The sequence below is a fragment of the Gavialis gangeticus genome, unplaced genomic scaffold (genome assembly GCF_001723915.1).
Source record: "Gavialis gangeticus isolate Ggan-Ray unplaced genomic scaffold, GavGan_comp1, whole genome shotgun sequence".
Lineage (NCBI taxonomy): Eukaryota > Metazoa > Chordata > Crocodylia > Gavialidae > Gavialis > Gavialis gangeticus.
In genome coordinates, this window is record NW_017729002.1 from 18,927,728 (window position 1) to 18,941,580 (window position 13,853).

Genomic DNA, 13,853 nt, shown 5'->3' on the forward strand with positions numbered 1-13,853 from the left:
ACAGGGCCCAGGTCAAAACCATGTCAGTACCATCTGTGAGGCTTGGGCTGTGGTGTAGGGGAGGAAAAGGAGCCGCAGGTAGCAACCCCTGGCACTGGGGTGCATAAAGTGGGCAGCCTCCCGCTAATTACATCAATCAATTAATCAATTAAGATCAAGGCATGGCAGGCAAGTAAGCAGGCAGTTGGACCATAACAGGAAGGCGGAGTCACCCCTAGAAAGGCTCCAGTAGCGATACTCCTGTCACAGGGGGGTGAAGCCTGGGCGGAGTCAGACGCTGCATAAGCTGAGAGCAAAGAGGGGCCGCAGGGGATGTTCGGTACAAATACCACCACTAGCCAACGACCGCAGCCCCTAAGGGACTGAGTGCCAGGGAGGGCCAGAACATCGGCCCTGGAGGACAACATCACGGTTGGTGTTAGGCGGGGTGTAGTGGAGATGGATCCCCAAGAAGAAATAACCACAAGGATGGCCGAGGGAAAGTACCAGGGGAGGCAGGACCAGACATTGTCCTTCCGATAGGAAACTACTTACCATCAAAGACGTGGCAGGTGAGACCCCTGGGGAACTGACCCGAGGCCACTCCCAATAACCTGGCTGTGTAGCCCAAGAAGCCACGGCGAGGTTCAAGAAGAACCCAGACACACAACGCTTGGGTGATAGGCATGGGAGGTTACACAGTCAGAGATAATTTTACACAAAAAAGCTATATTTTTTTGTAGTTATCTTGATAGAAGCATAATTTTATTGTTTTTTGACACATTTCTTAAGGGAAATTTTGTACTTTTCCTGTGTATTACTTGAACCTATTGGCAATATTTTACAATTTTTGACCAATATTTGGTCAATTGACCAAATTTTATTTGACCCAATTTATTTTAACACCCAATCCTACTTAGAACACTGTAATACTAAACTTTCACTTTTTATAATTAAACTTCTAGGTCTTATCCTTGAAAAGAGATTCCAAATAAAACACGAACAATACGGGGGGGAAAAAGAAGTCTTAAGAGGCTTTTGGCTGAAGAATTGATAGAAATTCCCCTTTTCAGGAATATCAGAGCCCAAAGAAAAGGGGGAATTGCCCCCAATCACCTCCTTCCCTTCAAGATCATGTTATCAACCAAAAAATGTAAAAGTAACTAGTAACACTGAGTAAATATAATTAATAAAAATTTTTGTGCATCAATGCAGTATCATCTAGATTCCCATCTATCTTAATGTATGTGGCAAGTGTGTTTTGACTGTAATTAAATCAGTGATTTTCAACCAGGGTGTCATGGCACCATTGCATGCCTTGAGATCCTTTCAAGGGTGCTGTGGGTTGTCATGTAATGTTAGCACTGCTAGGTGTGCCAACATGCTTCACAAGATAAACCCAGAAGCATGCACAGTGTTAAAAACAGTTTGACCTGCTGTGGTCTTTCTGAGTTCTTTGCAACAGAAGATCCGCTCTATTTTTTTCTGTAGTCAAAGAGACTCAAAAATAAGATCTGGCATTTTCTGAGGGATGCTTCAAATCTAAAAAGGCCGAGAACCAATTAATTAAACACTCTGAATTCCACACATATTAATAAGGGTCCAGCTGAGTCAACAGCACCTTAAGATTCCTCTGACTTCATCTGGCTTTGTATCAAGCTGATGCCATGTGCATTCATAACAGCCATTGTAACTATGCTTTTCACTTATTTAGCATTTTCCACCCTAGCTACTTTATGCACTTTACACACTCAACAGATTAAATGTCCTGACATCCCTGTGACGTCAGGTAATTATTATACTAAAACAAAAGGAGACCCAAATAGGCTAAGTGGTTTCCTCAAGGTCACAGGAAGAGTAAGTGTCAGGAGAGGGATCATACCACACACCCCCAGTGTTGTGTTCTCAGCATTCACACAAAGTATTAGAAGAAAGATTATTGTTTTCACCTTTTTCTTTATATATAACTTATAACTAATTAAGATGTAGCTAAAATTAAAACAACCTTGCAAAGGTCAGAATTTTTTATGCCAGCCATCAGCATGGAAGCAGTTTATTTTGGCTTTTTTGCTTCATTATCCTGCTGTGTGTAATAAGTCAGCATGTCTAACCCAGGCAGTTTCTTGACAGGCTCCTGTTAACATATCCCCAACACCTCTGTCAAATGCAGTAGCAGGCACTCTTGGAGTCAATCAGCTTAAGTGAGAACTTATAAAAAGCCCTGATTTCTCCTTTTGGAGACTCAGAGGAAGTGTGTAGATGAAACAAGAGGTATGCATGCAAGACACTTTAAAGCAGGTTAAATGCTTTTGCATTGCTTTAATGGTGTCAGTGTTTGCATACATCGGCAGCGTACTGTGCATTAATTCCAGCCTCTGTAGGAAATTCAGCGGCATAATGCGACTTAAATGACTCAGTGTGCAGCAAACTAAAACTTTGAGGAGTTTTAGTTTGCTGCCCTATAGCCACACAGCAAAGCACTGGGCTCCGTGCAGCTCCACAGCTCTGCAGTCAGCCTGGCAGCAGCCTGGGAAAGCAGGCTCTGCCCAAGAAAACCAGTGAGCCTGATCTCCCCACCCCCCGGAGCCTGCCTGACCTACATGGGAGCCTGGTGCTTCCCTCCGTGGCTGCGGTGCCCCCGGGACCGCCCGAGCTGGGTGCCTGCGGGCAGGTGCCGCCTGGAGTGGTGGCCACTGCTGCCATGGAGGGAAGCACCAGCCCCCCACCCCGGGTTTGCTCTGCCCACCAGCAGCTCGCCCTCCCCTCCCTGCTAGAGTGACAGGTAAGTCAGCAGAGTGTGAGCATGACACAAGGGTTTAATCAGCCCCAAGTTGAAGCAGTGTTTTTTAAAACCCACAGCTTCAATTTAGGGCCCCCGTTTCATCTACACACACCCAGAGGTAGGGGCACCATACTTCCCTGGTTTGGCTGGGACACTCCAGGATTCTGTAACCCATTCCCAGCTGGTTGGTCAGAAGTCCCGGGCTAGAGACTGGCAGGAATGCAGAGCAGCACTGTGCATCAGACAGGTAGCCAGGCAGGCACTGCTGTTCATGTGACCAGCAGTGCCTGCTGATCAAAATAGGCACAAAATAATTACATGAATGCTCATCTACCAGCATTCAAAAATATGCAAACATATGCTACAAATATATAACCAATTCAGTTTTTACTTCAACAACCCTCTCTCCAAATCAGACTTTTTCAATAACCTTTTTTGTTAAGTGTTGAAACACCCCCCACCCCCACCCTCCAACCCATGTGCACACAAAATTCACATCTATTTCACATTTATCTGGGACTATTAGTTAGCCAATTCATAGCAGAACTACATGCTCTACCACAATATTACTTTTCCTCCCATTGTACCACACAGATCAATACTCCACCGTCCAAACACTTTGCCAGCCAGGAATGCATTCTTAGTGGTCAAGAGTGAAGGTTAATTTAAAGATATTTTCCTAACTGTGGGGTTGGGAACAGGATGCCACTTCTCAAATGACTGCATAGAGCCTGGGAAACAAGGAGGAAGTCCTCACACAGCCCTGGAACTATGATGGGACTGGAACAGCAGAGACTTGGTGGGATAGCTCACATGACTGGAGCACTGTCATGGATAAGTATAAACTGTTCAGGAAGGACAGGCAGGGGAGAAGAGGAGGAGGAGTTGCAATTTAAGTAAAAGAGCTACATGATTGCTCAGAGGTACAGTATGAAACTGGTGATAGCCTGCTGAAAGTCTCTGGATTGGGGTCAGAGGAGAAAGCAACATGGGTGACGTTAGAGTAGGTGTCTGCTATAGACTACTAGACCAGGAGGATGAGGTGCATGAGGCTTTCTTCAAACAGCTAGCAGAAATTTCCCAATCACAGAAGTTCCCCTGACTCTCATGGGGAACTTCAAGCACCCTGACATCTGTTGAAAGAATAATACAGTAGTGCACAGGCAATCCAAGAAGTTTTTGAAGAGTGTTAGGGAGAGCTTCCTGGTACAAATGCTGGACAAGCTAATCATGCTCTTCTTGATTTGCTGCTCATACACAGGGAAGAACTGGTGAGGAATGCAGTAGTGGATGGCAACTTGGACATCAGTTACCACAAGATGGCTGAGTTCAGGATCCTGAGGAAAGGAAGGAAGGACAGCAGCAGAGTAAAGACCCTTCAGAAAAGCAGACACCAGCATGAACTGATGGGCAGGATCCCCTGGGAGGCCAGTCTGATGGGGAAAGGAGTCCAGGGCTGCTGGTTGTATTTTAAAGAAACCTTACTGAGGGCTCAGGAACAAACCATCCTGATGCGCAGGAAGAATAGCAAATACAGCAGAAGACCAGCTTGGCTTAGCAGAGCCAAACACACAAAAAAAAAGCTTACAAGAAGTGGAAACTTGAACAAAGGACTAGGGAGGAAAAAAAGTGCTGTTCAGGTATGCTGGGATGAAATCAGGAAAGCCAAAGCACAACTGGAATTGCAGCTAGCAAGAGACATAAAGAGTAACAAGAACAGTTTCTACAAGTATGGCAGCAACAAAAGGAAGATCAGGGAAAGTGTGGGTCCCTTAGTAAACAGGGGAGGCAACCTAGTCACAGATGATGCAGAAAAGGCTGACGTACTCAATGCCCTTTTCACCTCAGTCTTCACAGGCAAAGCTCCCAGTCTACAGCACTTGGCAACATAGTTTGGGGAGGAGGTGAGCAGTCAGTCATCAGTGGCAAAAGAACCGGTTAGGAGCTATTTAGAAAAGATGGACATGTACCAAGTCCATGAGGCCAGATGCAATGCACCTGACAGTGTTAAGGGAGTTGGCTGATGGATTGCAGAGCCACTGGCCATCATCTTTGAAAACTTGTGATGATTGGAAGAGGTCCCAAATGATTGGAAAAGGACAAATATAGTGTCCATAAGAACGGGAAGAAGGAGGATCCAGAGAACTACAGAATGGTCAGCCTCACCTCAGTTCTTGGAAAAATCATGGAGCAGATCCTCAAAGAATTCATTTCTAAGCACTTGGAGGAGAAGGTGATTAGCACCAGTCAGCATGGATTCACCAAAGGCAAGTCATGCCTGACCAACTTGATTGCCTTCTATGCCAAGATGATTGGCTCTGTGGATCCAGGAGGAGCAGTGGATGTGTCGTACCATGACTTTAGCAAAGCTTTTGATATGGTCTCCTACAACATTCCTGCAAGCAAGGTAAATAAGTATGGGTTGGCTGAATGGACTGTAAGATGGACAGAAAACTGGCTGGATCATTGGGTTCAAAGAGTACTAGCCAATGGCTCAATGTCTGTTTGGCAGCCAATATCAAGTGGAGTGTGCTAGGGGTCAGTCCTGCGGCTGTTTTTGTTTAATATCTTCACCAACAACCTGGAAGATGGGTTGGAGTGCGCCCTCAACAAGTTTGCAGATGACACCATGCTGGGCTGAGTAGCAGAGTTCTACCCTACTGCAGGGTAGGGCTAGGATGCAGAGAGATCTTGACAAATTAGAGGATTGGACTGAAAGAAATCTCATGAGGTTCAATAAGGACAAGTGAAAAATCCTGCACTTGGGACTGAACAATGCCACGCACCAGTACAGGCTGGGGACTGACTGTCTAAGCAGCAGCTCTGCAGAAAAGGACCTGGGTGTTACAGTGGACAACAAGCTGAATGTCCATGTTGCAAAGAAGGCTAATGGCATAGTGGGCTGTATTCATAGGAACGCTGCCAGCAGATCAAGGGAATTCCCCTCTATTCAGCACTGGTGAGGCCACATCTGGAGTACTGAGTCCTTGTCCAGCAGAGGGCAAGAAAATGGTTAGGGGACAGGGGCACATGACTTATGAGGAAAGCCTAAGGGAACTGGGCTTATTTAGTCTGAAGAAAGAAGACTGAGAGGTGATTAAATAGCAGTCTTCAACTACCTGAAGCTTGCTTACAAAGAGGATGGAACTAGACTGTTCCCAGTGGTGGTGGAAACAATATTGCAGCAAGGGAAGTTTATGTCAGGTATTAGGAAAACTTCTCTCATGAGAAGCAGGTAGTGAAGCACTGGAGCAGGTTAGTCAGAGAGGTGGTAGAATCTTCATCCTGGGAAGTTTTTAAGACCTGGTTAAACAAAGCTTTGGCTGGGGTTATACAACTGGGGTTGGTCCTGCTTTGAGCAGATCGTTACACTAGATGACCTCCTGAAGTCCCTTCCAAATCTAATTTTCTATCATTCTATTAAATAATCTATGAATGGTAGCCTCCTACTACCAGTACCTCAGGATTGTTCAAGTGATTATCAATTTCTTACTTTTTTGTAAAAATAAGTCTAGATTTTTTTAAGATAAAAAAGTTTGTGATTTTTGCTTGAAGGGAAAAGTATAGCTGTCAATTTTTTCCCAAAGCTTAACTTACACCAACATATTACTTTATTAAATTTAGACAAAACTATCCATCCTTTTCTCCAACTGTTCACATTTCTATATCAATGAAAGGAAAAAATACAATTCTGTACATTTTGGGTATCACTTTGAAAGCAGGAAAGTGTAGCTGAGTCACAAGCTTAATTGGTGAAGGTTCTTTGTTGTAAAGGGATCAAAACCATACCATATTGCATTTCCAAGAAACAAAAATGCACAACTTATAAACAAATATATATGTACATCACTGTACACATGCAGCATAGTTTACTTGCTTATCATTTATATCTACTTATAGCTAGACTCCCACTTCAAATTTCAATGTAAATAAATCAAAGAATAGACATAATCCCTTCTAAAGATACTTTGTGCCATATGTTCTGCTCTTCTCTAGCCTGAAATCTGGTAAGAGTAAGAAAGAGAAAGATTTATTCTGAAATAAAGTAATTTAATTTAAAAAAATAAAAAATCCTAGGACTTGAAATAACATTATAGTTTTGCACAAATTGTATGTTACATGTACAAAAGAATTCTAGAAAAGCAAAGCTAAAAGTGTGACACACGCTAAGGATCAGGATATTTCTTTTTTTTTATTTTCCCTATGATCCTTTTCCAAGCACATCTGATGAGATAATCTGCCTACTGAAAAGGAGGAATTTAAATAGTTGGTGCCAAAAGCTGGAGTTTTCTTTTACTTAAAGGAAAATGAAAAACTAATTTTAGGATAGGCAAGTAAAACAGCAATACTGCATTTTCTTCTGGGGCAGCAAAGTAAGCCCCCTTCTTAGTGTTCTTGCAAATGGGTGCTGTGGAGAAAAGGAATAAAAATGGGTGGCTGACTCACGTTGAAATACGCTGATCAAATGATAAAGTCCTCATCAGTGCACTCTCATGTGCCACAGATTTTATAACATAAAATACAATAAGCAAACCTTGCCGCCTGCCAACGTAATCTTTCATGTACATTTGTTAACCAAATAACATGAAAACAATACAAAGAATGGAAATCAATAGTCTTCATATTTAAAAATTACAATAATAATTTGCGATTACATGCAATTTATTTGGGGTCCACAGATCAAACTGCTACCTTTTGTACAAAATTGTACTAATGGACTTTATTAAAGAGACTGTATAAGGATTCAGATAGAAAAGAATCATCCTGCATACATACAGAGTGTGGAGCAGCCATATGGTTGCTATAATAATTTTTGACAGTGCACTAGTTGCTACATCCTGACATGCATTCTTTATACAGATGTTCCACACAGTTGTTTACGAAGTCAAGGACTCAAAGACTGTACTGGCCCACTTCCAAAGCACACCAGTTTTACTGCCACAAAGGCAAAGAAATAATGCTACGCCAAACCTTTCACAGCTAGTTTACAGCCTGCCTCTACCCCCAAGTGCAGAACAACTGTAAGGGCTTCACTGCTTTTCAGGTTTTAGATACACATGCAGGAGAGGGAAATCAGAGTTCACCTTAAGCGAGGATGCTGTTATACACAGTGGAGTGTAACAGCAGAAGAAAAGAAAGTATTTATGTTCTGTTCTATGCAAAAATCTAGCATTGTTCAATCATGTTCCTCAAATGCTCTTACATTTAAACCAATATAGACACCACCAATCCAGAACTTGTTTGTACAGTGTCAGTACAATGGGCCTCCATTTCATACTGAGGCTTTTTGCATTCTCATATGTAAATGTTTACAAACAGTGATCCAGAAGATCTATATAAAATCACAAACCTACTATAAACTGAGCAGCATGGAAAGGGAAGTGAGCTATGCACTAAATATGTGAGGGATATTTTGGCCTGGAGACTATAGAGTCCCACACTGTCCTCAACATTTATTACTTCCAGAAGCCTGTAAGTCTTGTGACTCCAGTGGAGATACTTTGAATTAATATTAATGGAACAGGCAGCAGAATATGGCCTGAAGTCTCTCTCATCTGAAGACATAGTTTAAAATCCTATTCAGGTAACAAACAAAAAGTCAAAAACTTTGTGCTCAAATTTTAGCTAAGAAAATACAGAAATCTCAAATCCTCATTTAACACAGCTATTTGCACTTACAAGATCACTTAACCACCCTTAAAATGGTGCCTAGGAGTACTGACAAGAGTAGGGCTTGCACAGACGCACAATAAACACCACGTATCCTAAACAGTTTGCAGTCTAGAAGAACAAGGCAAAAGTAAAGAGAAACACAATGGCAACAGCAAGTAACTGTAGAGCCAAGAATGGAATTCTGCTCTTCTGAGTCCACTGCCCTATAAACTAGACCAGAGCTACAGTTTTTGACAAATTAATTATGGTATTCATGTGATTTTCAAATTATTTTTAGGCCTTACGACAACCTGAAGATGTAGTGAAACATTATACCTACATTATTGTTTTACAGATTGCATACTTACTTCAGTTTACCTATCTCAATTTGCAGGAAGAGCAAAGTTTTACCTTCTGGCTGCTAAGAGCTGAACTGGAGACTCTCTACTACCTCCCAAGTCTCTCCAGTTTTTTTAAGTTCTATTCCAAGGAAAACACTGGTGTCTGCTTCAGTTGCTGCTCATTGTTTTCCCAAGCAATAACAGAAGCAGGAAAGTGGCACGAATGCTGACAACTTCAGGGTTATGGACAGCAGCAAATAAAACCTGCCAGAATTTGTTAATTTCATGGCATAAATAGCAGCAAAGGCACTGGAGTTATCTGTGTGCAACTTCAGGGACAAAAGTTACATTTTGGTTCCACACTGGAAGATGATCTATGCAGGTATACAAAATTAAAAGTACCAGAGGACACCCTGCCCCCAGTGGTAAACCAAGTTTCAAGCTTTGCTATAGATCTAGATATTCTTTACAGCTTTTAGAAAAGAAAACAAAATATCCAACAGCTTAAATTAAAAAGAATAAAGTGCACAATCTAGGCTCCTAATTACAGCAAGAAAAAGCCATACCAAAAAGCCCCATAAGGAAATCTAACAGAAAGTTGGCTAAGGCATTTTGTATATATGGAATCCAACTTTTAATGTGGAAAATATTTGTCAGGTTGTGTTAAATGTCAAAGAGCCTAAAACTGGTCCTATGCTTATGTGCCAGACCTTGGGTTGAAGCTGCATTTTTAGTTTCAATGAGTCACTCAGAAAGTTGGAACTAGTCACAGATCATTAGGAATGGAACATGAAAGGTTTTGCTGGTGCTATTTGGAGGTTCTCACTGGGCTGTCGCTGTACAGCATCATACGTTTAGGACGTAATTCATTACTAATGAGGCACAGATGAGAGCCATTTTTCATGAGACAGGATTTCTTAAGGACAAGTAGTTCAATCTGTCAGACATTTGTGCAGAGTATAAACCCCACACTTCTACAAGATTAGCTAGTCCAATCTAGTGCAATGAGGCATTATGTTGGAGGAATATATACTCCCTATAGGATGTAATAATGCCCATTCTTCTAGAAAATGCACCTTTGAATAGACTTCCAATGAAGAGTTCTTGATGGGCCTTACAAGAAGTGGCTGCACAGGAATACTCATTTGTCCCCAATTTTCACTTTATGAATTCTGCTCTTGAGTATGTCCTTATTTAAGGGCACAATCCTGAAGTCAAGTGAACTGCTAAGAGCTGTGATTTGGCCAAAACTAGTAAATTATGCTCAATTTTAAACCAACAGTTAAGTGTTTTTTGTGGGGTTTTTTTAATTCTCCCTTAAGGTGTCTAATCATTACCCTTCCAATGTCTAATCAGAAGGAAACTGGATGACTCCAAGGGATTAATAAAGGGATGCAGAGCCTCTCATTTCTCTGTCATAGTTTGAGCCCAGCTCAAACCAGGTCTCATAAGCTGTTACTCAAGTGGACTGGGTAATTTGGACTAAATGACCTTCTGAGGTCCCTTCCAGTCGTATGATCCTACTAGCAAATTGCCCGTCAAGAATGATGGGAGGGTTAGCAAGCTCCTCCCCCAACCCCCACCTCTCCCATGCTGATGCCGTCTTCTGGGAGTGGGGGGGCAGGGAGCTTGCCCTGCCATCCCCTCTGTCCCCCTCCGCCAACATCTCACGCAGCCACTGCCTCCAAGGAGCAGGGCGGGGAGGAGGGCGGAGCACGAGGCCAGCACTGCTGACTTCGCCCCTGCACTCTGTCCTCACCATCATGGCGGCACTCTGGTGCCACCTCCTGTCCATAACCCTCTTGGAGCACTCTGATTGACTGGTTACTAAAATAATCAGAGTGCTCCAAGACCGTTACAGACAGACAGACAGACAGACTAAGCCCTTTATTATATTAGAATGATATGCAAGTGGAGATGTGAATGTGAAAGACAAAATGACTTAACGTCTTTTAAGCCAGTCATTAATGCCCTGTGAAATCTGTTCCTATAGCCCAAGAATTAATCAAATAAAATATGGTGTAATGAGGTATAAACCAGTTTGTTAATTTTAGTCAAAGCCATTTAAGATGCCTATGGCTATAACACAGGCAGCCACTCTAATTCCTGCAAATAGTGCAACCCCTTTGGAATCTTCCATTTATTTCAATATTAAAGGCAAGCTGTGACAGGGCACCTTTGGTGCCTGCCACTTTAAGGGCAGAAAACAGGCAGCAGCCAGGTGCCAGATGAGAACAGCCATGCTGGACCCAGCGATGTAAGCTGGGCTGCAGTTTGCTGCAGGAGGAAGGAGGTAACATCAGGCTAAGGGGCTGCTCCAGCAATAGTTAGGAGGTAAGGGCAGGGGCTATGGGGTGGAGGTGACCCCTTGCCCTGGGTAAGACATAAAACTGCACCCTGCCAGGGAAGGGCAGTCTGGTGGGGCCCCTAGTGGTGTAAGAGCCCCCAGGCCATGCCAAGTCAGTCACCTCCCGAGTGAAAGGCGGGTCGAGGCACCTCATAACCCCAGCCCCACATCCCTGGTGGTGTTCTAATGAGCAGGGGGAGCCCAGGGCTCATTAAGGAGCCCTGAGGCAGAGTTCAGGCCAGAGGAAGGACCTGGAGCTGCACCCAGGCAGCAGGGAAAGCCTGGGGGCGCAAGCTAGACCCTGAGTGAGAGAGGCAACAGAGTGGCCCCGTGAGTGTGGGCGAGTGAGGAGGCCCAATGGGGGCATAGTGGCTCAGCGAAGGGTCAGGAGTGAAATAGGCCTATAGTTGTACAGTCGCTCAGTCAATGCTCAGGCGAGGGTAGCAGGAGACACCCAACAGACTGCACCAGGGCTGACCGAGGCAAGAAGAGCTAAGCCCGAAGCCAGGTGAGGCCAGGCAGGATGAGTGTAGCCCTGAGAGAGAGCAATATTAAAGAAGCTGAGTGAGAGCCAGTGGGTAAATGGGACCCCAGTGAGAGAGGGGTGGCATGTGAGTGGCCCTCCGGGGCTGTAGAAAAGGACTACAACTGTGTGCCTGCTTTGCCCGACCATAGGCCAAAGAAGTAACAGCAGAGTAACATCTGCGAGGCATGGGATCCATGGAGGGAAGGTTGGAGGGGGTATTAGGCCCTTGTCAGCAGGGCAAGTAATGAGTAGCCTCCCGTCTCAGTAACAACTCTCATATTTTTCCATCAAGGTGTGGCAAGTGAGCGAAGGGGGCAGTTACATCAGGAGCAGGGCAGCCAGCAAAGACCTAATGAGGAGACCACCTTGTTACACATGCCTTAAGCCATAATAAGCATCAGCTAGTTGGTGCAGATACAGCAAATGCTTAGCTGTCTTATGTCTCCTTTCAGAGCAATTTGCCATTCGGAACATTGCCAGGACTCAGTTAAACATTTATTTAGCTACTAAATCAATTTTACTCCTAGTAAAAGCAGCAGCTAATTATTCGTCACAATTTCAGAGCTCTCCTCTTTCCAACCACGTCCACTGCTTCAGCCATGAAGTAGACTGCCACAGGACTGATGACAGCAGAGATGGGCTCTATGGTTTTATTGTCCATCATTTATTTGAGGCAAGTAACTGCTTGTCCCGAGAAGAGGCATTTATTACCATTTTTGATATACAAATGACGGATATTTTGATTTATGCTTATGCAAGAATTCATCTTTCAAAAAGAGGCATTTTTCTAGTTCCACCATGGTTTGAAATATCTCTATATTTCAGTGAAATGCTATTTTGTTACTTTCTACAGCCATTCTGTCCCAAGAACAGAAACAGAATGCTCTTATGTCTCCGACTGATGGAAACTATTTTTGTCTGTGGCTCCAAAAGAACAGCACGTGCTTACGTTACAAGTAACACATGCCAACTTTAAGGAATGTTAGATGACTACTAAAGTTAGCATGTGCTTTGAGAGGTTGCATATTTGGGGTTAAAGCCCTCTGCAATGTATACAGCTTTGACCTGATGCTAGAGGGCTGCCAAGTCTGCTCTGTGCCTGTCTAGCAGCAACACCCACCCTCCCCAGCCCTCAAACACATGCACACACCACCCTCTAGCACACATACATGGACATACATGCACACACAGTGTGTGTATATTTGCTGTATATAAGCATATGCTGCACATAATATAAATAGAAAGCAGAGCAATCTTTCTGACCTTGCATACAGAACCTGAATCTCACATATTCACTGCCACTGTTGGACTTGTTTTACTCCCTTCTTTTGCATAATACAATGTAGTCCACAATGTACTTACCCTCAATTCTACCTCTTTGCCAAGTAAATCATAAAGAGATGCTCCTTTGGAAGTGATTTCTGAAGCAAGCTGTCTGGCTGCCTTCAAATCTGCAATCTAGAAGATCAGTATTAAAAAATGAAATAGCAGAAGTGACTCTTGAACTTTAAAGAGAATAACTGTGACAGGTTAACTCTGCTAAAGGGCTTGATACAAAGCGCACCTGATTTCAGCTTCCTTGGTGCAGTGGCAAAGCAGGCCTTTGCCTCCCCTGCTTTTAGCTATGGCATGCTGTGCTGTTCTTGGTGTTTTGTGGCTTGTGGGTTGTGAGGCTGGCTGATCTCAAATAGCGAGCTTTAAACTAGGTTCATCGAGGGATAGGAATGCAGAGGTGCAGGAGGACACTTCGATGTCAAGCCAGGTGACACAAGCAGCAACAAACCAGGTAAGTGACAAGGGCCCGGGCAAGCTTGGGAACAAAAGGGCAGCACAAACACCCATAGGAGGTCTCAATTGCCTCTACACAAATACTAGAAGTATGGGGAATAAGCAGGAGGAACTCACCCTCCTGCTAGCTAGCAAAAACCCAGACCTGGTTGGGCTTACAAAACCTGGTGGGAGTCTACCCATGACTGGGCAGTAGACATTGAGGGCTACAGGTTCTATAGATGGGATAGAGTAGGGAAAAAGGGGGGGTGTAGCACTTTATGTTAAAGAGCAGTACACATCCTCGATGGTCAGGATGGGTTCAGAAGAGGGGCAAACTGAGGCGCTCTGGGTTAGAATGCAAGGGAGTCGTGAGGAAAGGGACTTGATAGTGGGCCTCCACTACAGACCGCCTCACCAGGGGGACGAGCTGGACCTGGAATTTTCAGGTCAGCTCAC

At 43.8% G+C, this 13,853-nt stretch overlaps 1 protein-coding gene across 4 annotated transcripts in view; it reads right to left on the reverse strand.

Annotated features, from left to right (window-relative positions):
• Nucleotides 1-13,853, reverse strand: part of CLUAP1 (clusterin associated protein 1) — a 305,549-nt gene that overhangs the window by 215,256 nt on the left and 76,440 nt on the right. For all 4 annotated transcript variants that reach the window (XM_019507567.1, XM_019507568.1, XM_019507569.1 and 1 more), the window contains exon 5: nt 12,990-13,085. In XM_019507567.1, coding sequence (XP_019363112.1) covers nt 12,990-13,085 — 96 coding nt within the window. The remainder of the gene's footprint in view (nt 1-12,989; nt 13,086-13,853) is intronic.